At 45.2% G+C, this 26,666-nt stretch overlaps 1 protein-coding gene across 3 annotated transcripts in view; it reads right to left on the reverse strand.

Annotated features, from left to right (window-relative positions):
* The window catches only part of TSPAN5 (tetraspanin 5), a 90,994-nt gene extending 64,536 nt beyond the window's left edge, over positions 1–26,458 (reverse strand). For 2 of the 3 annotated variants that reach the window (XR_014501873.1, XR_014501874.1), the window contains exon 1: positions 25,681–26,286. Coding sequence is in view for 1 of the 3 variants with exons in the window: in XM_083398776.1 (XP_083254902.1) it covers positions 25,681–25,761 (81 nt within the window). In the remaining 2 variants the exon portion in view is untranslated. Of the gene's footprint in view, positions 1–25,680 lie in introns of all 3 variants that reach the window. The other variant, XM_083398776.1, reaches the window with a different exon arrangement.
* Between the last annotated feature and the right edge of the window lie 208 nt (positions 26,459–26,666).

The raw sequence follows: 26,666 nt of genomic DNA on the forward strand, positions 1-26,666 counted from the left end.
CTTATTGCTTTGTGGTGCTTACAGCATGTGCCTGCCAAGTTCTTCATATTTTTAATATTCGCTGGTAGCTCCAGAAAGCTTTTGAACTTTGGACAAAGCAGAGGTTTGATTGCATTCTGACATATTAGTACAAACAAGGAAAAAGAATACAGGTGCGTATCTCTAGTGGTATTATATTCTTTCACTCTTTCCCAAACAAAAGCATGCATTAGAAGTAAAATAATAATAATAATAATGCAATAACATGCCATTTTGCATCTCCAGTTCAATGAAATTATTCATTTATTAACTTTCAAAGGAGGCCATGTGGCAAACACCAAAGCAGCAAAACAATACAAAATAAAATTAAAAACATTTGAAAGCATTAAGAAAATTACGAAGTTATTATGTCCTCACAGCTAATTAATTTCATGGTTGCCAGAACCATAAAGCACTTGGGAAAACAGAAATGTTTTTAAATTCTTCCCAAATGTTAATAACAAAGCAGACAGCCACATCTCACCAGAGAGGGCATTTCATTGAGGGAACCACTACCAAGATGGCCCTGCGGCATGCTAATGGCAACCAGGGAGCACTTGCAGAATTTGCCACAAAAGGTGTGATGATCACTAGCTGGAAGGCTTTTTTAAAATGGCAAGGTTTATAGAATCCGCTCCAACAAGAGGTAAAGTCACCAATCTGAATGGCTCTGAAAGAGAATTAGACAAATTCACGTAGAAAGAGGCAATCAATGGCTGCTAGCTTCAACAGCTATGCTCTACCTCTACTGCCAGAGACAATATGTATTGAAATACAAGTCACTTGGAATCACAGGTACAAGAGTGCTGTTTCATTCAGGTCCTGGAATTGCACTTTTAAAAGACCCAGAAAGCTCATGGAACAAAAATTTACAGAGTTTCTGCAGCACATTATGGGACATGCACTGACTGGAAATGGAGCAGTATTGTCCACCATGAAACTGGGTCGTGTATATCCATCCCAGCACCGTAATGAGCAGAAATAACCATTAATGTACATTTAAAAGGGTATCTGAGGGTGGTCCGGTTTATGCAAACTTTGAATGTGTGAAGGCATACATTAGTTTTGCCAGTGGCGTAGCGTGGGTTGTCAGCACCCGGGGCAAGAGGCAAGTAATTTGCACCCACCCCACCCCCCCGCTGCACTGTCCCTTCCCCAGATAGTCCCTTGCTCTCTCTCCGCACCGCACTGCACGCCTGGCACCCCCCCCCCCACAGTGGGCGGCGACCCGGCGGCTCGGATCGGATTCGCACAGCCAGCACTGCAGTGAGAGAGAGTGAGTGAGCCAGGTAGGGGCAGAGAGCTGCGAGTGCGCGTGCGCCCCCCCAGATGTTGCACCCGGTGCGGCCGGGCCCCCCTGCACCCCCCACGCTACGCCACTGAGTTTTGCTACTGAAATTATTTGGGGGGGTGGGGGGGGTGTTTGTACTGCATCTTCCTATATTACTTCCCATGGCAGCTATCAAAATCAGAAACAGTCAAAACAAGAATTATAGCATAATGTAAAGGGGAATTGAAAACAGCACTCACAAGTGAACATTATGGAAGGCGGGAAGAATGCACCAGTCAGGAAGCCAGACAAGAACTTTACTGTCTCTCAGACAAGAGAACAGCAACAGGAAATACCTGACCCCAGGTACCCACAAGTCCAGTTCCACCTAGTGACTAAGCTGTATAATGACACCATCAACACACTGGGTAATTAGTATTTCCATGACACTGAGGCTGTCTGAAAGAGGGACTTGACCCTCCAATAGTGGGCAAAATTCCTAACAAATTCATACTCTAGAGCCTGTGGGCAACCACCATAAAGGCCCTCTCACATTTAGCCATCTGCCTCATGTTAAGAGGGAAGCAAGGACATGGAATTTAGGCTCAGGCATGCTCACACTGGAGGATGCAGCCGTTGTAACTTTCCTACACCAAGGCCATTTAGGACTTTAAAAGGTTAATAGAAGCATTTTGAATTCAGCCTGGAAACAAACTGGAGGTCAATGAAAATGGCAAAAGACCAGAATGATGCATTGTGCTGTAAGCAGCTCTGGTCCCAAGCGCAGCCTGAATATCATATATAAGCTACCCTGAGGTCCTTGGAAGGGGAAAGATGCAAGTGTAATGGATGAAAGGAGGAAAATCTGCTATTGTGTGTAGGCTCATCTGTCCTGACAATCAGCAAAGTGAACTCAAGAGACCCCGATATTGTCTGGAGCTGCAGCTGTCTTGTAGCTCAGTTTAACCCTTGAGCATATGAAACCAGGTCAAAACCAGTTGTGCTATTGTTCTTAAGAGGAAACCATTCTAACAGTCCCAGACACTCTTCTCCATTCAATTATAACACTGCATTAAAATGGAAAGGATTCTCGCTCAACGTTTTCTGCCTATCAACATTACAGAAACAGCTCCGCTGCTTGCAGTAAATAACCCAGCCTCTTTACTATCCTCCTTCTAGGTATATAATATGCATTTGATTTGGTGCAGAACAAAATTTGAACTGAATAGGGCCCGTTTGGTTCTACTTCCACTGATTATAAAACAAATGCTACTGTTTGCCATTCTTTGGGGAAGGTGCCTTGATCTCTAGTGGTAGTGCAAGAGTGAAATATCAGTGGCCACTCCCAGACATTGCCTTTTTACTTTCCTGGGATGTTAAGTTGTTCCAGGACACTCTTGGAAATAAAATGGTAGCTCTAAGAGCAGCCATGAAAATCAGCTCCACTACCACAGGTAACAACAAAATAAGCTAAACAAAAGCAAATGGAGAATCAAATACCAAATGGAGTAACAAGATGAAAGAAGCTTTGTGCCATCTCTAGCTGCTTCTAAGGCTTAACTTTCCGAAGTACTCCACCCACCATAAATAATAGTAGAGACATCTGCTAGACCTAAAGATCTTCTAGAGATGGAAGGGCACAAACGCCTTTTACCCATAAAGTTTAGTCATAATGATTCACCTTACAGTAAGACTAGGTAAGGAACAAAACATGGATTAACTGAAATGCTGTGTGAAATTTGCACACATGCACAAAATCAGCAAAAAAGAGTTCTTCAGATATCTGCACAATGCAATGCATTGTCCTAACAGTTCCACAATGAAGAAGTTGTGAGCTACTGCATTTACTAGACGAGCTTGGCACAGTTAAGCACACTGAAGAATTTTGGAAATGCTGTTAAAGCAGAACTTCGTTGCTTCTGAAACCTTTGGGGACCAATGGTCTTCAAATAAATGACAGAAGTTCATTTTCTGGCAAACCAACAACGATCTCTCCCCCTTGCAAGTGATTCAAGTGTCTCTGGATTCATTAGCATTGGTCTGAATTTCTTGTTAAGGAATCCCTTTTTGACTGTGTGTGCTGTTAATTAAGGGTTTCTGTCAGGTCAAAAAAATTCCAAACAGCTAAGACTCCTTTGGCCAGTTTTCAAGCCTCATTAAGAAAAGAGAATCAAGAGAGGCCAAGTCTAGTTTTTAGGTACAAGATCCTAATATGCTTGTTATTTTTGAAGGACTATGTAACTGCAGTTTCACACAGCTTGGAGAAACATATCCTTCTAACTGGAGTCTGCAGCTTTTTAATAAAGATTTGGCCCTACTTTTAGAGAAGCTTTCACCAAAGTGGTTCCCTCCCCATGTTTTGGACTTCAACTCCCAACAACCCCAGCCAACAGGGACTATGATCAGCGCTGATGGAAACTGTAATCCAACATCTTGAGGGCACCAGGTTGAAAAACCTGTTTCAGGGTACTGTAACAAGCCTACTCAAAAGGTGCTCTCTCTTTCCTCCTCAATCTGGTTGAACTGATGCACGATCCCTCTGGGGAGAAGAGGGTGGCAGATGACATTAGGAGTGCCATAGTTGGGCGATCTAACCCCTCCTAATATTTTATTCTTGTTCACCTTTGCAACACTCCTAGATCCACTGATATATTTGAGTTTTCCCACTGATTCCATCTGACATGAAAGCCCAGAACACTCAGTCCCACCTGAAAAGTCGTAATTCATACTTTCGCAAGATCTAGGAAAGGCTTTTGTGATGTACAATGTAGGGCTACCCAATGAGCGATGTTCAGAGATGAAATTGTCAGCAAGGCAATTGAGGAATCTGTTGGACCTTACTTGAGTGCCAACAGATATCAGGGTAGTTAAGTCTCCCGTGACTATACTCTCTCTCCTTTTTGAATGTTTGGTAATCTGCTCTAGGAAGGCATCATCCAAGTCTTCAGTCTGGCCTGGCGATCTATAGCAGACACACACAGTAAGGCCAATGTTGTTTCTCTCTTACAATTTTTACCCACAGACACTCAATCTGTCTTCCGTGCTCCAAGTCATGGATCTCTTCACATGTGTACACAACCATGATATGGAAGGATGCCTTCTGCTGAGGGTAAACTAGCTAGAATTTGTAAACTAGCCAGGATTTGCACTGGCTTTCTACATTGTTTTAGGCACAGTTCACAGCCAGTTGTAACTTATAAAGCACTAAAGGACTTGAATCCTACATATCTGAGATCAAAGTCACTGGCACCACCACCAAACTCATTCCCTTGCATCAGTGCACCAAGAGCCTCCTTTAGGTAAAAAGGTAAAGAAAGAAACCCAAAAGACAGACAGTTTTTCAGAAAAGACCACAATAGCTCTTCGTTTAGACCAGCCAACTTTTAAGAAGCAGGCATGTGCTGCAGCTTTGTATTTTAACTATTTCTGCTGCATTGGGCTTCTGATGTTTACGTTAACAGGGAGCAATTGGCAAGAAGGGTCAGGTAACGCTTCCAGAAACTTGGAAAGAGAACAACCCAAGCACTCTTGCCAGGGTGGGGAGTGAAGCCAGTTCTGTCCCTGAGCATGGATATGCAAAGAGGACAAATATATAAAAGGATGTCACATAGAGGAGGGAGAAAGGTTGTTTTCTGCTGCTCCAGAGAAGCGGACATGGATCAATGGATCCAAACTACAAGAAAGAAGATTCCACCTAAACATTAGGAAGAACTTCCTGACAGTAAGAGCTGTTCGACAGTGGAATTTGCTGCCAAGGAGTGTGGTGGAGTCTCCTTCTTTGGAGGTCTTTAAGCAGAGGCTTGACAACCATATGTCAGGAGTGCTCTGATGGTGTTTCCTGCTTGGCAGGGGGTTGGACTCGATGGCCCTTGTGATCTCTTCCAACTCTATGATTCTATGATTCTAAGGCGAAGTAGTTTCAGGTCTGGCTGTAAGAAAGCCAATCCAGACCAGGGATGGAAAGAAGAACGGGGATGTGTTGGAACCAGGCCTATGCAGAGCTCGTCCGAGACCTGGGGTGGGAGTCTTGTTCTTGGCACGACAGTGTACGTCTTGGAGGCCCCTGGCAGGGGACCCCAACCAACATTGCCCTCCAAGACCCAGGGCAGGTTTACCTGGCTGACTGTCCCTCTCTGCACAGGCCTGCTTGGAATTCCCCGCTGCTCACTTGGGTGGCTTCTACAATTACATACAACTGGGATGGGGAATCCTTTTAAACCCAAAGGCTACATTCCCTTATTTGCAATCTTCCAGGTGTCGCATGCCACCAAGGGGGGACAGAGGGGAAAAAGTGGCAATGTGAGTTTTATCTTTGTACAACAGGCTCATTTCTCCACACACTCCCTCTATCCTCCCATCCAGGCAAGCAAGAGGCGTTGCCAGAGTTCAAAGACATATCCCAGTGAGGCAAAAACACTGAAGAGGCTCAGGAGGGTGTGTGCCTGGGGAGTGTGCTGGGGGCCACAAAGAGGGGCTCCTAAGGGCCACGTCTGGACCCCTGGCCTGAGGTTCCTCATTCCTGGCCTTATAATATTCGATCACCCTATACAGCTGTGAATCAATATATTACAAAGACATGCTAGACTTCCAGTTATCATTCTTTTAAAGGGAAATCTATGCTGTGAAATAGCTGTGTTTGTTGATTTCTATCTTCCCACCAATTGATTTATTCCAAGCATCGAAGGGTGGCATACAATGCAGGGTCATCTTCCCCACATTTTATCCTCAGAACCACCCTATTAGAAGGTTAGTCAAGAAATACCCTTAGGCCCGAAGTCACCCAGTGAGCACACTGGTTTAACCAGAGTCTATGACCTCACAAACAAAAGACTCTCAAGGCTGGAAGGAACAGAAATCTAGCTAGATATATTTAAATGTTGCGTGCTGCAGAACAAGAGGGCTCTTTTAAAAAGTTTCTCTCCAGGGGCTTCAAAACCGAAGGGGGAAATATCCCTGAAAAGCAGCAATAATTTATTCAGCCTTCAAATAGAGACAGAGGCGCCAAGGGCGAAAAATAATAATAATACAGCTCCTCCCGTGGCAATTACTGAAAAGAAATCCAGATTTCCTATTGATGCCAACTTGTGACATGAAGCTAATTGCCTTTGTATACAGCCATTAAATCATCTGGCTGTATCAAAACATTTTGACAGCCTGATAACTTAAAGCCCCAGCTCCTCCCTCCAAAGGGGACTCCTAGTATTATAAAAATATAAGCCGTGTCTGCTAAACATGGCCGTCAGGGGAATAACAGCATGCTTTTAGATTTATGCCCTTTTAGTTGGGGGCAAGGGGCGGCAGCTGCCGCAGCCACAGGAAACCTGGAAAATGAACTGCTGTCATCAGGCGCCTCTCATGCCCTCTTCCCGGCCATGGCAAAGACGAAGGCGGCAGAAGGCAACTGCCACAGCAGGGGCCCCTCATTAGGGCTTGCAGATTCTGCCTGGAAACAAAGCTACATAAGCACTTTCCCAGATAATCCTAAGCCTGGAGTAATTTCCCGCCATTTCCCACAGCGACGATAAGTGTGGCTACCACTGTGTATGTAAAAACATGTGCCCTGCCGGATCAGACCAAAGGCCCATCTAGTCCAGTCATCCTGTCCCCAGAGGACTGTCCACTGAGGTCCAGCTCCAAGGGCATAAATCACAGTGGTTCCCTCACTGTGAGAAGTGAAGTTATAGGGAACCAGGCACAGGGCCTTCTCGGTAGTGACGCCTGCCCTGTGGAAAACCCTCCCATCAGACGTCAAGGTGATAAACAAGTATATGACTTTGGGAGACATCTGTTTGATGTTCTGTGTTTTTTTTTTATTCTGTTGGAAGCTGCCCAAAGTGTCTGAGGCAACCCAGTAAGATGGGCGGGGTATTACCACATATTATTATTATTATTATTATTATTACTACTACTACTACTACTATGTAACAAACCAGATGCCCATCAAAACCCAAAAGCAGGACCTACACATCCACCATCCCAACCAAGGCACAGATAAACACTGCTGAACCTATGGGGAAGGCTTGGAAGGTTGGGAACAATGGCCCTTTCACTCACAGCTCCATGACGAAGTTTGACCGAAGCACATCATTGTGCTTAACCAGCCCCTCTATTTGCAAGCACACACATGCACTTGATTCGTGAAGTTTCAAGGCACATGGGGTCGATGATGTTGTGCCTGTTTGTGCTTCTCTCATCTCTGGTGAGATCTTAAGTAGCTAAGATTATACATTGCTTTAAGGAAATAAATTTATACAGTGGGCCCGCCACTTACATGAGGATTTGGTTCTGGAGGTCCAAAGGCAAAATTACGCGAAGTCAGGAACCCCCTAAACCTCCCGAACCCCACAAGGTGGAAGGCTGCTTACCAGGCTCCAGGAAAGTCTCAGGAGGCCCTAGGATGCTCCCCCAACCTTCCCAGAGCCTGGTAAGCAAGGGTCTAAGACACTGACCACGGCTGTCCAGCAAATTCTGAGAGGCTCCAGCCTAGGAATGACTGATTTATAGGACTGTGTGGGTAGCCTTTATGACAGTTATGGGGAGGGGTGACAGGGAGAGAGAGCCATACGGAAACTGGCCTTGAACAGAACCGTAAGCCTGACTATGCGCATGGATGGGTGTAGAGCAGGACATCTTGCCTCTCCCCACCTTTTGTTACATTACATTTTAACAAGACCTAGGAGCAAATACGTTAAGTTCCAGTGACAGCATTCTTGCTGCCATTTGGAATAAAGTCAAGGGCTCCAGCTTTCTGCTAGCGCTGGGAAAGAAAGAAATACATTCTACTAGATTTGCTATTCAACAGTGCCCTTGGGCTATCTTAGGTCTGATCTGGCATCTGCTCTGCAGCCTTGTCAAGGCAGCTCCTTCTCATTTATTGGTCCACTGTTTCGAATGCATCTCTTGAACAGGAGGCATAGGACAGATGGGTACTATTCAGGACATTCATGCCACCTTCTTACACTCAGAGTAAAATTTTATACTTGCTGAGTAAAAGTTTCCAAAATCCCTGTAATACCACAATAAGCTAGGATGGAATTATTTCACACAGGGTTTTAAACCAGATCAAAGTTTCAGAAACAAAGATTAGAGGATTCTGCTGAAAGTCCCATGCACTTCATTAAGTTGTTCATTAGGTTGCTTTCCCACAACAGTTTACTCCATTTCCCCAACATTTTCCTTTTAATTTCCGCATTATATTTGAACTTTCATACAACATAAAAGCCACATCCAAAAATCTAATTTAGTGCTCGTTTCCAGGTTTCCTGCTTTCAGGAAAAAAAGAGATTTCTAGCCCCATTAACCCAGAAAATTGTGGGAGAAAGATGACAAATTTGGGGAACTATACTAGCATTCAGTTGCTTCCTGCTATTTTCATGGGTGGATCATTGGGGGGGGGGGGGAGGACAGAAGCTGACATGTGTGGACAGCGAAGGACAATAATGACATTGTCCAATGTTGTTTCTTGTTGTGTCACACCATGCCCATTGGGGTGAATGAAATTTAGCGTGGTATGCCAGTATATTGGTCAAAAAGCCACAGTTCCATAACACAACGGGTACTGCAGTGTGAAAGGAACATTAGAAAAAGGGGCAGAAGCACTAGTGTTATAATCAAGGAAATTAATGCAATATTCCCCATGTTTGAATGCACCCTTGTTCTGAGAGGAACTGCTTGTCATCTTCAGAGCTCCCGCATCAAAAGCATGGGCAACCTTCAGGCAGGGAGCAAAATGGCAATAGCACACCTATGTTTCATTGAATCTATGAGGAAAGGTGTAAGCTCAGGCGCATGCAGCAATCACATGGCGACTATTTTGGCATGTGCTATGCATTCATTCTTCAAATATTGCAAGGAAAGCATTCACTAGGCCAGGCATGACCAAACTTGGCCCTCCAGATGTTTAGGGACTACAATTCCGATCATCCCTGACCACTGGTCCTGTTAGCTAGGGATGATGGGAGTTGTAGTCCCAAAACATCTGGAGGGCCAAGTTTGGCCGTGCCTGCACTAGGCTAAACAACCTGGGGGGGGGGGAGGAACCACCTCTCAATATATCTACTACCCGGCTTGCCATCTCATTAAACAAAAAAGCAAAAGAGTGCTTGGGTTTTAAGCCAATTTAGTTCTACTGGTTTTGCCACATCCGATTAAGAGTCGGCAAGGCTTTTGGATGCCAGATAAAGTTACTCACAGACCAGATTCAGGCAACGGGCTGTCAACTCGCCACCTCAGATCTACAGCATACTGGTTTTGAGAGCTTACGCAACCCCGTCAATTTTGATGCTGCTGCTTGAGTGGTTCTGCTGAAAACCACAGCCCTTCCTATCATAACACTTAGCCCTCTATATGCAAGAAAAAAGTTCCTTCTTTGCCTTTAGCTTGAAAGATCACCTTGAAGATGGCGAATACTGTGTAAGAGTCTGCAGAGGCACCAGGCAGTGTCACTGTGCTAACTGGCTGCATATCCTTGCTTTATACCTTCATCTTCCAAACATTTGGACCTTCCATAGCCAGGCCCTGGTATGCATACCACAGACAAGACAAGAGTCCACCCATTGCAGAAGAAGCAGAGCAATAGGGGCTACACTACTGTATTAAGACCAACAAATGCAAGCAACCTGAAATACTCAGAAGGGCTGTTGCTTTTTTAAAATTCAAAACTCAAGATACGAGGTGCAGTGGGGATACAAACAGTTAAACAGCATTTTGAACCCTACCCAAGGTGGGGGGGAGGGTAGCATTACTTCTCTATTGGGGTTTTGTTTGTTTAGTCGCTTTGCTGCTTTTTAAAATGTGTGTATAGCTCCATGGAATTTAGAAAAACAAGACTAGCAATCTCTTTCAACCTGAAAATAATGGGCACCTATTTAAAGCACAGAGTTCATTGGAGTTTCAAACAATGGGACAAAAACATCAAGTGGTTTCAACTTTTCAAGTAGCATTTGTTTTGTTTAGATTTCAATTTGTGTTCAGCTTATTTGATAGAGGCAGCCACATTGTTTCCCACCCAGCCCAACATCTAGCTATCCTTGACGCTTTGTTGCTTGCAGTCCGTTTTGCTGAATTTCAGTACCAAGGTTTTGTACCAGCTACAAGTGGGGATAGTAAATCCTATGGTAAGTGAGAGGAGGACCGTTTTTTTAAAAAAAGTGACCCTCACTTGGAAGGAAAACAAAAATAAAATTAGAATCTGGAGGGCGGGGGGAGGCAGTATTGTGAAGCCATAAAGACTTATATGTACTGGACTGAAGTACACAAAACGTATACCTTAACAAATGTCTTATTACAGCACAATCCTGACTATCTATATGTCCGATCGAATTCAATGGGACTTAATCCCAGGTAGTTGGGTTTAGGATTGCAGTGCTGACCTGGTCCATAGCAACAGATTAAATGCAGCTAGGTTGTTCTTTTTCTCAATTCGGATTGATGCTGGTTTGGGGGACAACACAATGACAGGATAGATATTGACTGTGACCCATGTGGGGTGTGCACCACTTCCCAAAACAAGGGTGGGAGAGCACTGGATGCAGAGTGAACAGGATTGTGTAGACAGCCTTCATGTTTGAATTGCCACAAGACTCTACTTTGCGAGCGACCCAAGATGGCTGCCTCTCTGCAAACTGTTGCAATAAGATGCTGTGGAAAGCTCTCTGTCGGCAACTTACAGTAAGACAGAGAGGGTTAGATACAATCGCAAACAGTGGAAAACAGAATATTAACGTGCTTCTTACCCAAAAAGTACAGTGCGGCCATTATCAGCACAAGTTCTTAATGTATTGAAACACTGAAGGCAAATTTTAAGGAATGTTATTTATGAATGATATCTCTTGGAATCCAGTGCACACTGTCCTTTCAAAGAAAACATGACCTTAAATATATATGAACAAGGGCTTCCGTGACCTAAATTAGATACTGGTAAAAAAGCATTTTCATTGCCGTTTGCCTTCGGAATGGATTCAGTTTACCGTTTGCGGGTTGTGACAAAGAAAATAAATATTCTGTTCGAATGGCTGTACACTGAGAGCGCCATTGCCCTAGGGCTCTCTCGTGTATGATCTGGCATCTGTGTCGCAGCCTTCTCAAGGGACCACCTGCCTTTGAAGAGCCCCTGCTACAACAGGAGCGGGGAGAGAAGGTGGAAAAATGGGGAAATGGTAAAAAGTATTTCTGGTTCGTTAAGAATGGCGTACTGATACTGCCGTCTTTGTTCTGGGGGGTGGGATAGTGTCAGGGACTGGCTGTGCACTGAGGAGTGGCGGCTGGGGGGGGGGGTTGGAGACTGACTTGGAAGAAGGGATCCGGGATCAGGGGGAGTCTGAAACAGTCAGGAGACAAGAGCCAAGAGGCAGGAGAAGCTGCAGGACTGGAGAGAGAAGAACAGGTACAGGAGGAGGAAGAGGTCAAGCTGGTGTAAAGAGTTTCCACACATCATCCTCCTGCCTCTAATCTCTCCGGCTCCACTGTCTCCCAAGACTATGAGAGGATTGAAAGAGGGGCAGAAGGTTACACGCAGGTGGAGTCTTTGCCTGCTTGCATGCAGCTTGGGGGGGGGGGATACGCTGAGGTCAGGGGCACAGTTGTGGCAACTGCCTCATCAGATGGGCACCTAGGGGTAGCCGAGAGATGTAAGACCATGGGTAGGCAAACTAAGGCCCGGGGGGCCGGATGCAGCCCAATCGCCTTCTAAATCCAGCCCGTGGACAGTCCGGGAATCAACGTGTTTTTACATGAGTAGAATGTGTGCTTTTTATTTAAAATGCATCTCTGGGTTATTTGTGGGGCATAGGAATTCGTTCATTTCCCCCCCAAAAAAATATAGTCCAGCCCCCCACAAGGTCTGAGGGACAGTGGACTGGCCCCCCCGCTGAAAAAGTTTGCTGACCCCTGTGTAAGATAGATGGACATGCCATTTTCTAACCTGTAAGTGTACTTTTGACAATAAAGTGAACTGCTCACTTCGGACATTCTTTGCCTGACAGCGCCATGGGAGATTCACCAAGAAAAGGAACCCTATGCTTACTAAATATGGGAAGGTGCAAATGCAAGACATGCTTGCTGTTCTTACCCTACTGCTACAGCGACAGACTTTGGGGAAGAGATGTAGATCAGGGGTAGAACATCTGTTCTGCATGAAGGTCCCAGGTTCAATCCCCAGTATCTCTCCAGGTAGGGCTGGCTGGGAGAGACTCCTGCCTGAAGCCCTGGAGAGATGTCACCAGTCAGTGAAGACAATATTGAGCTTGATGGACCGATGGCCTGACTCTGTATAGGCAGCTTCCTGTGTACCTATCATCTGTGTTGAGACCCTGTGCTGTGCTTTGGATCTTTTCCATCTTCTTTTTCCAGAGTGCATTTGCTTTTGTTCAGAGTTGAAAACAGCCTTCTGCAGCAAGCTACCAAGTGCAGAGGCAGACTGCACTGAATAGGAACCTGAAATTGACCTCCTGCACTTAACTGAACCACAGTTACGAAACTGCACCACAGCCCACATACAAAGCAGTGGCCCATGGTTTTATCTGACATGCACAAGCTGGAAAGAGCCTGAGTAAGACTCACACCCATGTACTACCCTTCCTTTGCTGCCCCGCCTTGTTCACACAGCCAGGACAATGAGTTTGGCAGCATTCTCAATTTGTGGTGTCACTGTGGTCTTTGAGTGGAATCCAAAGGAAATCTATTCAGCGATCACTGCACAAACCCAGTTCAAGCAACCACCAAAAGCTATTCCAGCTTAGTAGCAAGGTGCCATAGCTAAAGCCATAGGTATGTCATTTGTATGAGCTTAACAGCTTCCCACAAGTATGGAAAGATGGTCACGCTTGGTTGAGAAGCAAGGGAGTTCACTTCTGGAGGTCTCACCAGTCTAGTTCCAACAGCTGATTCTGGAAAAGCTAAGAGAATAGCATTTGCACAGTACATCAAGCCTTACATCCCCGGATGCTGACTCACTAATCCCCATGCTACAGATGGGGAAACAGAGGCAAATTAACCAACACTACCTAACAAGTCAGCTACCTTGGCCAAGATGAGGTTTGGGCCCAAGTTGCCCGATGCTTGCACTCCCAATTCCTGGACCAGCAGATTCACTTTTGGCATGAGATTTCAAACAACAAATGGTGAAATTGTCTCACACTGGATAATGTACTCACTATACTTGTCAGAAGAAGCAGCATCTCTGCACATGAGACCACCACTCACAAGATGGGTAGCACGGCTTAAACTAGAACTGGGTCAACGTTTAGTATGATTCCCGCCTTGTTACTGCAAAGCTCTTATCAAAGGTCTATTACTGTCGCAAGTAAGAATTTATGCAGGATGAATGACTTGGCCAAATACAAACCAGCATTCAAAATCAATAAGCTTATTGGTAAGAAGTGTGGTGGACTAGCGCATGCCTTGCCTACAGAAGGCCAACGGCTCAATCCCTGGCATCTTTAGATAAGTATGTGAAAGACCTGTCCCACATCCCAGATGGCCACTGCCAGTCCGTGCAAGCAATACTGAGGTAGATGGTTTGACTTGGTATAAGATGTTCCTATCATGTAGATATGCTTTCAAATATCATGCACTTCAGTGACCTTTCACAACTAAGTAACTGGTGGTGTTAGGGAAGAAAGAAGGCAAAACCATGCCGGTTTTCAGTTTGCTTGCTCACATCCTCAGCAGCAGCGGGGAACCTTTGCCCCCCCCCCCCCAGATGTCACTCCTGCTCTTAGGGGTCAGGCAACAATATATTCCCAGCAATTATCTTAGATGCTTTAAAGAAGAGTCAATAATTCTAAATAAAAAGACCACCACATGCAGGCACAATCCTATGCGTGTTCATGCAAACGCAAATCTCACTATGTTAACAAGGACATGCTCCAAGGTCAACGTGTTTAGGATTGGAATGAACCATCAAGAAAAAGATATACAAGGAGCCTGTCCTAGGGCAGACTTCAGGTATGTGCCCATGATTCTGTAACTCCTGTGCCTATTAAGGGCTGATAAGAATAGTCTTGGCAGTATATATATATATATATATGTTTTTACTAAATACAGAAAAGCACTTTCCACTTTGACAGCTTATGATTCTCCTAGATAGCGCAATGAACTTTTAAAAACCTGAAATGGAGCTCAGATCAGAGAAAATGAAACCTCACTGCTTACTCAAAGCCTTTTCTGCCACATCTATTTATATAAATTACCCATTATGTTCAGTTTATCAATACCGGTTATGGACTGTAACCTTAGACTGTCCAAGCGGGATGTGGATTGCAAACTAAACATCTTTAGGACCTGCCCAAACCACAGAACACTTACCCTCTCATAAAATGCCTAGAACGTGTGGCAGCCTAGACTGCCCACAACCAAACTGACCCCATAGCAAGGCTACAACCAAAAAATCAGAGGTAGCAGGCAACACCTTACAGTTTTATGCCGGGGTGAGGAACCACTTCATCTGGAAAGCCAGATCAAAAAGCACCCAACCCTCTGCAGGCCTCATGTGAGGGGTGAGCAGGACTGCCCACCTGTCCATCACCTGCTGTTTGGCATCAGGTGGATCTCACCCCATCCGAAAGGTGTGCATTCAGCAGCACTTTGAAACAGTGCTGCATGTAAGTCATGGCTGCAAAGATACGATTGGGCATGCACCCCAAACATTTTCTCCCATGCACCACTGGTGATCCACGGATCAGAGTTCTGGATCCCCTGCTTTAAGGCTCCCGATTGTGTTCCTTTCACCCAAAGCTTTACCTGTCCCACACACCTGATGTTATAGGATGTCAGAGACAACTGGCAGGTGGGCCTTAGCAGCCAAAAACTGCCTCACAGGACAAAATGGGCAGTCAGGTGGACCAAATTTCCTTGGATGTTTTTTCTGCTTTCTTGGGAGTTTTTTTAAGCAGAGGCTGGAAGGCCACCTGTCATGGATGCTCTAGCTGAGATTCTTGAATTGAAGGGTGGGTTGGACTAGATGACCCTTGGGGTCCCTTGCAACTCTACAGTTCTATAAAATTTGACCCATGGACTGGAGGTTTCCCACCACTGCTCCATGCAATCGCTGAACCAGAAGGCTACTGCACAGCCAGATGAGCTGCTAGCCACCTTTATAGCCTGCTAGTCCCCAAGACCCATGTTAAAAGTTAACATTCCTCTCCCCCCACCCACAGCCATGTAAAGATCTCTGGTTTAATCTGTTCAAGGAGGGCCTTACGCTCTGTTTATAACCTGGTGCTTAGCTTTAATTTCTTTTTTCTATTTTTACTGTAATTGTGGTTACCTTACTTCTGGAAACAGCCATGTGAGGACAGAGTTCTACAAAAGGTGCGAGTATAAATATTTAGAAGAAATCAAACTAAACTGCAAGACCCAGTTGCAGAAAGGGGGCTGCTAATGAGAATACAACAAATCTCCTAGAGATTTGGTCCAAGAAAATCCTCCTAGCGATTACTTAAGACCAGTGTCAGAGAAGGCATTATGCTCCTGCCTTGGGTTTGTATGAGTGGCTGACAGAGACAGGACACAGAAGCACTAGAACGCTAGCAAGGGCCGATTAAAATGCTGACATTCTCCTCAACTGATAGCCACATCAAGACAAAAGAGCCATTATTTACTGCTGCATTCCATTAGTATCATGTATAGATTACTTGGCATACAAGTCATTTCACAATCCTGGCCTTGTTCTTTCTTGCTTTCTAGCCTGTAAAGCAAGTTGTTGTTTTATGGAAAGAGAACTGAGGCTTAAAGATGTCTTATCAAGACTACCTGTAAGTTCCTAGCTGAGTTGGTAATGGTCCCCTACCCACAACCCATAGGATTGCGCATGTTTAATTTGTTTTCCTCCACTGCCACTTGAGTCTCTTAGGCTTCCCCCAACATCAGAAGCATCAGGCCATGAAGATGAGCGATCATCACCCTCTCTAACAAGTGAGCAAATAAGGGCACATCCATCTGGTGTGTTTGCAAAAGACAGGAACAATACGCTCCCCTCCACAAACCTGTTATCAGAGGTTGCATCCCAGCTACACCCAACCTGCTTTGCTCCTGCACATTTGTTCTTCGGCTATTTAAGCAGATTGCAAATAATGGCCATGGCTCTTTTTGAAGTCTTTTCACATCTTTTCCCCGCACTGGATGAAAACCAAAAGGCTCTGAATACGCAGCTGCCGCAACCAAGCCAGCTCCCATTAAAGTCAATGGGAGCTACTTGTAAATAGAGGCTGCACAAATGAGGCCCCAAATGTTACGAAGGCTGGAAAACTCGCTTTGTGCCATGCAAAAGCCGCAGGAGCCAAGGACGAAGCACACTTTCAGATCTGCACACCGCTTACTTGAGAGCTAATATTATTTGGAGGGGAAGAGAGGGAGAAGTCCGCCAGATATTCTTTCTTAAGCTTTACACTGAAAAATGAAACAGCACCAACAGTCTTTGTTTCCAGTCATTTCACATACTAAGCTTTCTTGGAAGTGTGACCCAAACCTATGGTCAGGGCAACGTGTGGCTTGGTGAGCCATAATTTGCAGCTCCTGATGTAGAGAATCCATGGGAGATTAGTATCACCATATCCTTATCCTGTGCTTGCACAAGGAGGCTGTCAGGTAAAAGTAGAATGTGCAACTCTACTGGAAAGCAGAAACTGGACCTTGGGAGCAGGTAACTTTGCTTACCTGCTCATACCACTGAGCTATTCAAGAAGCCCACCACAGCTCCTTAAAGCCAAGACTGGCAACAAAGAAAAAAAAGATCCCTGAAACCTGTAGCTTCCAAGGCAGAAATGACAACACTTATGTTGTCTAGCTCAGTTTTCCTTTCGGCTGAGGAAAGACAGCAGGTAGCAGCTGGAGAAGTGGAACAGGAAACAAAGAGAAATACAGGGCTGATGTAGGGTTGCCCTCTGAGGGTCGCAGGTCAGTGGCAGGCAGGTGTCAGAGGCAAAAATGGGGCAAATTAATTGGTGTCAATTTTACCTTTGTACACTAAGCTAGTTTCCACACACACCAACACACCTTTCTTTACCCACCATCCAGTCAAGCAAGGGGCCCTTGTCAGAATGCAAGGAACACATTCCAGATAGGAAGAAGCACTTGGGGTGTGAAATACGGCCAGCAAGGGGTGTAGCCTGGGGACAGTTCCAAGGGCCAGGCAGAAAGGCGGGGAAGGATGTCTTTGGCCTCTGGGTCTGAGGTTCCCCACCCAGACTGTAAAGCCCTTTTGCTAGTGCCAACCAGTCAGTAATCATGCTTGGCAGGGCCTTCTTTGTAGTGGCTCCATTTCTGTGGAATGTCCGCTCTGGCAAATTGCATCTCCCTCCTTCATTGTCAACGTTCAGGAGAACCTTTTTTTAAAATCCTTGTTTAAACCACACATTTGATGGCTGAAAAATACTGAAACAGCTCTGCAAGTCTGTTTTTCAATGCTCTTGATGCTCGTTTACTTGGTTTTTAAAAATAAAAAACAAACAAACCTGCTGTCTTGTTGTTTGCCATCCTATGAAGGGCAGGATAGAAATCTAATAAATGAAGTGAATCGTTTGTCCGGGCCCACCCAACTCAAAGAATCTGCACATGTTTTACTTGGAAAACCAAAAGCAAAGCTAGACTGGGGTGGGAGGAATTAAAAGCAAGACTGTGAAAGCAGGAAAAGCCAGGGGAGTGCAAAGCATTCAAATAAGAGCAGCGAATATCACTATTTTATTTCCACACCAGCTGCTCTTTTCAGGTTTCTAAAAAGACCTTTATTGGCCCAGTGCCTAGCTACAATTTAGGTAGCTTTTTTCATCAAGGACCTGCACGTAAAATCTTGGTTCATGTATGTTTATGCAAACTTTCAGGGAAATCCCATTTGAAAACAACTGGATTATATAGACAGGTGTTAAGAATGGACAGTAGAAATCTATTTGAAGGATCAGGCCTAAAGTGGCAAATAATTGGCTTTTACATAATTTGATTATGCATCCTTTCACTGGTTGCAGCTGAAAAACCCTTCCTTAACTACTGTGCTACCTAGACAAGAATAAGGTCTAGCCTGCAAACAATATTCAGAAGCTGTATTCCATTAACCATCCTTAAGTATGTATAACTGGAATTTGCAAGCCCATTTCGAACCCTGGTTTCAAAAACTATAATTAACATTAACCAGGATTCCCATCTTCACCACATAAATTAATGCAATGTGAAAGCCATAAAGAGGAGGGGGGATGGGAGAACAGAATTTACACCTGTGAGAAGCGCAGCTTTTCAAATCTGGTTCCAATTAAAAAACCTGTTTTGAAGTGAACTTATGCTATGCCTGTACTGGACATATGACCTAAGGATGCTTCAGATGTTTTTCTGCTGTATGGAGATCAATTATTTGTAGGAAAGCAAGCAAAACCTGCATGTAGATCTCTATATGAAATGGCTACACGTGGAGACTATTCACTTGCGGCTTTCCTGCATTTTCCCTACAAATTACTGGGCAAGAGTTCCTGAAGACACTCTCCCAAACAGTGCATCTCTAAAACCTCAGGCAACGACCCAAAAGGGCCACACGAGGAACCTCAAATAGCCAGCTCACATCCTCACCAGATATTTAAAGCACACTGCTTCACCAAAAAGAATCCTGGGAAACATAGTTTGCCCCTCGCTGAGCTACCACTCCCAGCACCTTAACCAAAGACAAGGGGGATGCGCTTCAAAGGTATTGTGTGGACATGACCCCGCAGCAAAGACACACCTTGTGCATCCACATCTCCCTGCGAGTTTCAATGAGACTTGGGCAAGGTAAATTTCTGGGGGACTGTTCCCAACATTTTCCATGGGCTCTCCCCTTCAGACCACAGCTTCCTATGCTGCTCCTGAATGTCAAGACCCTCTCCAAGGTGGTATCGTCCTACGCAGAAGGATCTGCAATGGGAAAAGGAACTGGCAGGCCCATTTGGGCATGTGTATGAAAGTCTCTGGATACCAGGTATGACTCTTCCCCAGCTCTTAATCCAGGGTACACAGGCATCACGCTGGGGTGGCTGCCAAGCAAGCTGCTGTTACCATAGATTCCCATTTAGCGCTAATGAATTGCCTCCAGTCACTATCTGAATCCAGCTTGTACTTTACTACCTAGAGATAAATACATCCGTTGCCACTTGATGTCGAAACCAAAGGGCTGAAAGTTAGCATGGGCATCAGCCAACAGAATGGCGCAGCTGCCTCAGCCAATTTGCCCTTTAGGTCAGTAACAAGATGATGGAGTTTGGGCCTTCCACAAGGCATAGAGCTATAATTCCAATATATATAAAGAAATTACAAAGTTCTTGCACCATGAGAAGATGAAATGAATCCTAGGGTAATTTAGAAGAGCGGCCATTTTTATTTCCCGAAGCCTCTGCAACTCATTGCCATGGAAAAGTATTCGCCCCTTTCAAAAGATGCTATTAATGATTTGCAGTCAAGTTAGCTGTTGCCCAACAGAGGACAGCATGCCTTTCACTCTGCTTTTCCCCAGAGAACACTTATATAACCAGATTTAGCTTGCTTTCTGCCAATCTCCAAGTCAGGAGACAATTTAAAACCTCCCATATGGCTAATACCACAAAAATAAGCCCAGCACGTGCTCCACCAAAAAAACCCCCACGGCAAATGTTATGAACTCATGTACTACTGAATCTTCTTCCTAGAATACATTGGACCAGATCCTGAGACTAGACAGGTTCCTGGTTTGTGAGATAAAATCCTAGATGACACAGTAGCCAAGATAAACTTGTGGGAGTACAGCACAAGTCAGCTACAAAACAAGGACATTTCGGAACACATGAAGCAGGATGGATTGGCAGGCTGGTTTGTCTAAGACAAAATGCTAAATTAAAACATCTCAACCAGGTGTGGCCCTGCAGGTGCTCCTCAACTATCAGCCCCAGCAAGCATGGCCAACCGCCAGGGATTGTGGGAGTTGTAGTTCTGCAAGATCTGAACTACTGTGGGGCCAAAGGTTCCCAAATACAAAATCACTGTACCCTGATTTTAAATTCTTGTTTTAAGTGTTCAAGGGACATAGCTCTTAAAGGCACCATGTGATATAAAGTGAAATCTTTTACCTCAGTATTAGCACTTCACAATTCACACCACCTTTGTCTTTGTCAGTGAGGTCAGAGGCAAAGAATGTTATCACAAAGATGTTGCCCACTTAAAGAATTTAGTCAAATAATTGTACAGTTTAATGTTATTAACTGTAATTTTCAAATGTAACAATGCACAAGTTCTCACAGAGTGATCCACATAGGACCACCTGATCTAAATAAACTCACATTGTGAACTTTCCTGAAGAAACAAAAAGGCAGGCACCATCACAGAAGAGGCGCTGAACCTTACAAGATGAAAAGAGGAAGGTGTCTAAGAGGACACCCCAAAGTCTATTATTTGGATACAAACTTGGCCCTCCATGCATGGAAGGGCTACTTCCGTACATGGAAGGAACCAAGTTGCAACAGACGTTCACTGGAAAAGAAGGGGAGATTCCCCCTTCCTGGATCCTTCCCCACTTTCATGTCCTTCCTGAGGGCCCCCAATTCTCCAGAACAGTCTATAGAAGGTATGGTCTGGAAGCACACCAGGTCTGGTCAGTGTCTGGATTGGAGACCTCTAGGAAACCACATGGGTTTAGGGTTCCATGATGGAAGAAAGGCAGTGTAAAAACTAAATAAATAAATGTATTTTTAAATCTCCTCCGGAGATCAGAGGGTGGTTTACAAAATAAAAATACAAACATAATAACAAACAAAAACCATAGATATTATTATCGCCATGCCTTTCTCCCAGTGCCTGGCCCAAGGCGACGCACATCATAAATTCAAACAGATTCAACTAAAAACACACAATAAAGATAGCTTTGACAAAACAACGAACTAAGAAAGCCTATTAAAAAAACAGCACTGAAACACTTAAGCACACAAAAAGGCAACACCCATGCTCAAAAGACCTTGCTGCAACAGCCAGATAGTGGCCAAATACCTGTTTAAACAAAAAAAAAAAATTTGCCTGTTGGTGATTTGATAGCAGAGAGGGGGACGGCCACGCCTTTTGTGTAAGGGAGTTCCACAATCTAAGAGCAGCTACCAAGAAGGCCCTCTCTACATTAAGAGGCAAAGAAGTAGTAAAGAAGCTATCAGTAAAAATAAATAAATCACCTTTCGCCCTTTCCTCCAGCACAAGCCGACCTTCACTGAACACAAGCCTAGACCCATCCCACATAATCTCTTTTAAATCAAAACTACTGTATACATTTATAAATGCAATCATCTAAACAATGCAGGCTCAGTTTTCACACATACCACCAACATCACCTCTAAGTCTCTCCCTGTAATTTTCACCCACAGCTGAATTACCCACACATTTCTGAGTGTGCAGGAATCTGGTTTTTAAATGACACTGGGAACTGTACAAGGCAACGGGTTTACAGTTACATGTTAATCTTCGTTCACTTCTGATGTCTCCCAAGTAGAGCTGTGCCCTGTGTGAAGCCAATTATTGCTCCTCTATGCAAAATTAGTGGCATGGCCTGTTCAGGACCAGCTTGCCAGACAGTCATTTCTGAACCAAGGTCCAGGAAGTCCACAACCACACTCCAAGTTCACCAATACCTTCCACACAACAGAGAATAATCATATCAACAGATTAATGTGGTCCATGAATCAGATCTCCAAAAACTTCAGGAGAACTTGCTCAAATGTACATACCACAAAAACATAGTTTTGAGTTAAATTATGTACTTGTTCAAATTTGGCTCTTGCTGCTACGGATACAAGGATATGCATGCATGTAAGGATATGCCATGCCATTTTCGTGGACACAATGCAAGGAGCCAACTCACACCTCAGCGAGTTGGATCCATGAGTGACCAGCTCACTCACATGCTAGTGTTGAACAAGAAAATACTCATAAAATAAGCTTTAATGTAAAGTATGAAGCAGTCTTCAGCCTAAGGTCTGGTCATTCTATTAAAATGTTCACAGTGAACATTCATTGAACATGAATTGGACGCAGATGTAAGCCTAGCATTTTGGAAGTTACTTCACACTTCAAACATATTTTCTACCTTATCTTCATCCTCTCCCGTGGCCACCTCCCCAAACTAAGCAACAAGATCCACCTGGTAGCCAACTGGCTCTTCAACAAAAGGCGCCCAAACTAATCAGCCAATTTGCAGAAACACGGTGCAATTAAGAAGACCACAGTGTGTAAGCAATGCTTACTAAAGGTGTTCAGCAACTTCAGTTCTAAAATAAACCTATCTAGCCTGAAACTGTCCTGCTTCTGTGTCCTCATGATGGCAGCTAAACCAAAGTGACACTCTGGCCTCTAAGTCACTAATCTTTAACCTGGTGGGTTGGGACCCACTAATGGATCACAGCCTGATCCAAAGTGGGTCACAACAGGAGCATTACCACCATGCAAATATATGGTAAATGATTAAGAAATGGGTCCCCAGGTGCATATTTGGGTTAAAAGCGGGTACTGAGTCTGAAAAGGTTGAAGATACCTGCTCAAAGTAACCTCATAGCAGATCAGGCACTCACTACTGTATGGTGTATGACACATTCATCCCATGTTCATTCAACATATTCGTCAAGTGTAAGAGTCTGGGAGATAGAAAGTCTCTTTAGGCAACAACCAGCCCCCTACAGAATGCATTTAGTCTGAAAACATCCTAGTACTCAAGGCCTAAAGCTAAAATGGAGAAGCAATTTAAAGTCAGGCTAATGGTACTGAAAACTGGATTCATGAGGATTTCAAAACTCCTGTTCGAAGTCTGCAAATAATTACACCACCACTCCATTCATTCCTGCTACATTTAGAAAACTCTTCAGTGCATCACAGTAAGTCATTCCAACACCCATTAACACATCTCCAACCTCTTAATAGGAGAAAGGTTGAAATTCAACAACTCTGCTACCTGTGATAACTGGACAGGTGATTCAAGCATCAGAAGCATCTTCTCCAAAGCATCTTTTGCACAACTCTCCTTGGAATACAAGCATTTATAAGATTAGAGCCAGGGAACCACCAAAGTTATAGTACAGGGTCATAACAATGAATTAGAGAGGAACTTCTTTTTTTTTGTCAGCATGCCAAATTGTGCATTTCAGTACTGATCCTAACTTTCATAAGGATACAGTCTAGAACCTGTAATATGTTCTCTCCAAGGCGGCTGCATGATTCATTCTACTGTGCCTTCTTTGCCAGCTGGGGAACATCTGAATTCATCACATTGCCCACCCCCTCCCCCTCCCCATTTCGAGAACCAATACTATGGACAGCTGAACAGTCACTGCAAAAAAACACTGCACCAGATTTGTAGCAGCACAGATGGGATTCAAATATAACATTAGGAAGAAGCAGGGAACAATAGAGCTTTGGCACTCCATGGCAGAACAAGAAAGGGGGTATCTAAAAGGTGCTGCAGAAGACCAGTTTTATTTTTACCTGCCTTCTCTAGGTGAAAAAACAGAAAAGGAAAGCTTAGGTAGAGTAGAGAGAGAGTCATAAGCATCAGCCTGCTTTTAAAAATCAGTTTTCAGTCTAGAACATCAGAACATCTTCAGATATCTTCCTCTTACTCCTAATGCAAAAAAGGCAGCACTATTTTAATTTAATGTCAATAGCATAGCTATTGTTGTTCTAAGCAGCAACTAAAAGATCTCTTTAGGCATATGCAAGTGATTTGATGGACCCACTATCATAACAGAACTACCCAGGTCCTTCTGCCACACCAGAAACCACACAGCCCCTGCATAGCACTTTATCCAAGTCTGGATTTTCTAGTTTGCTAGACTAGATGCAACACTACAAGGCCTTACACGGGCCTTTCTTAGCAGCAAGATACAACCAAGCGTCTTGTGATACTGAAGGTTCACATATTTATCACAGCGAAAGTGTTCATGGACCAGGGCCCATTCGCCATATGTACAAAGCAGCCTCCTCCACTGGCAGATTCAACAGCAACATTAACACCTGGTTTCTGTTCCAGGCCTTTGGCCACATCTCCATTAACTTTTGAACCCAAGTGCCAGAAATAATCAAAGCTCTATCCTGGCAACAAGGAAAGCAGGAGGAGGATGGGTGACACTTCCTTCCTTTCCATATGGAATAACAGATCAGAATTGCTTTTAATGTATTTCCATATAAACTAGCCACAGACTTACAGCCAAGCCTACTTTTGCAGTCTCTCAACTTGAAATCCAGAGCTCCTCTTGCGCTCTGTGTTGTGTGTATGCGCACACACCCTCTCCATTAACAGGGAATCAATTTCCTTTATGTAATGTCCTGCTCACAAGTAGGGTTAGTTCATGAGAGCTCTCCTATTGACCCAACTTCGCTGCAATGAACACCAAATGCTATTTATTCAATTGTTTCCAGAATCCATTATCCCAGTCAATATCCCCATTTCTGAAATATCCATACGAACACAGCCTGCTACATCCCCAAAGGTTCACATTATGTAACAACAAATAAAAAATGTAAAACCTCATATGGCATTGTGGTGTGTGTGTGTTTAAACATACACAGAGACAGCAAATGGCCTTTTTTCAAAAGAGAAGAGCGTTCAAAGCTACAGCAAATTGGGAGGAAGCGGTGGAAAGAGCATAGTGATGTAATATTCCAACATACAGTTCCAATCCCACCAAAGCAGGGGCAGCAAAACAATTAAAAAGGTTGGGGGGTGACTCAATAGGTGATCTGTATGCATGCAGAATTTCAAGCAAATGCTTATCCTAATCCCAATGTATATTCTTTTTTCTTTTAATTAAAAAGGGGATCTATTTTGCAGCGGCAAAGTACTGTACACAGTTCTCTTGTTTCTGCTGCATTAACAGGAGCCCACCACAACGGACCCATTTCTTACCTACAGTCGTTGTGTAACCCTTCTCTCCCAACAACACAGCTCTTTAGCCTTCCAGGAACACTTGGAACACGGCATTATGCCTTCTCCGGTCCATGGAAGTCTTATCAGTCCCTTTTAAACCACAACAATAGGGGCAAATGGGGGTGGGGGTGGCGGAGAAACAGAATCACACCTTGCAAGGGGATCTACTGTGGGGATGGTGGAAAAACCAAGCCGTTCCTTCATTATCCACGGAACATGAAAGACTATGGCCAGACAAAGTCAAATACTACCCAAAATGTTTCCCTGTAAAGATCACCCCACTAAAAAACATCAACACGGAGACACACACACGTATCCTGCTAGGTTATTTACTTCATGAAAAACCCCATTCACGCTGAAGTGCCTTGTGTTTATTTTCTGCTGGGCTTATCTCTCACACACACACCTCCAATTTCTCTGGAAAGGGGTGAGGGGCGAAATCCTCGCCCAGCTAGAAAATGCACAAGAGCCCCACACAGCTTTGGCCCATAAAACGAATCACTCCACTTACCCAGAAAATGACATTGAAGCCGAATATGAAATATTTGATGCAACAACTGACTTCAGGGCCCTTATAATGCTTCCCGGACATCCTTGGGGTTCATGAAGACACTTCGCGCTTGCAGCCCGGTTTGGGGATACAGAGAGGAGGCAGGGAGAGAGAGAAGAAAAGGTATATGGGGGGGGGGGTGTTGAGGGGAAATTGGAAAGGGGGTGGGGAGCAGGGGACGAGGGGAGGGAAGCGCGAGCCGCCGCCGCCGCCGCAGATAAAAGATGCAGGAGCCGGAGTGGCAGGCAAGAGAGAGGCAGCAGGCTTGGGCTCAGGGTTGCCCGGAGCGCGCAAGCGGCGAGTCCCCGTGGGGCGAGTGCAAGCCCCGCCGCCGCTGCTGCTGCTGCCTCCTCCTCCACCTCCTGCTTAGGCACATCGAGGAGCGGGAGGCCGAGCCGCCGCCGCCGGAGAGCGCGGAACAGACGTTGCCGGCGCTGCCCGGAGGGGGATGCTGCCGCTGCAACCGCCGCCGCCGGCGCAGGCAGGTCGCTGCAGGAGCCGCGCGACCAGATCGCCTCGCTCGCTCGCTCCCCCGCTGCCGCTCCTCCTCCTCCCTCCGCCCACCCCCCTCCTCGCTCCGGCAGCAGCGCGCAGCCTCCTCCCGCCGCGAGGGCCGCCCCCTCCGCAAAGAAGGGAGGCGCCGCGCGCTCGCGGGCCGAGACGGAGAGAGCGGCGCGCGCGCTCCTAACCGGAGACAGCGGGCCGCTTGCCGAGGAGCGCTTCGCAGCAGCAAAGCCACTCTCTGCCTGTGTACCCCGGGGAGCTGCCCAAGGCCGGATTGGGGTGCGGAGAGGAGGCGGAGGCTTAGCCCGGCTCGCTCTTGCTCTCTTTTAAAGAGGCGCGCTTTAATGAGCAGCCTCAGCAAACCTTCGCCGCCGCCACAACCTCTGGCCCACCGCGGGGTGGGCGCCAACCAGCGCAACGCCAAGAAAAAGAGGCGTGCAGAT

Source organism: Podarcis tiliguerta (assembly GCF_965153285.1).
Source record: "Podarcis tiliguerta genome assembly, chromosome: 9".
NCBI classification, from domain to species: Eukaryota; Metazoa; Chordata; class Lepidosauria; order Squamata; family Lacertidae; genus Podarcis; species Podarcis tiliguerta.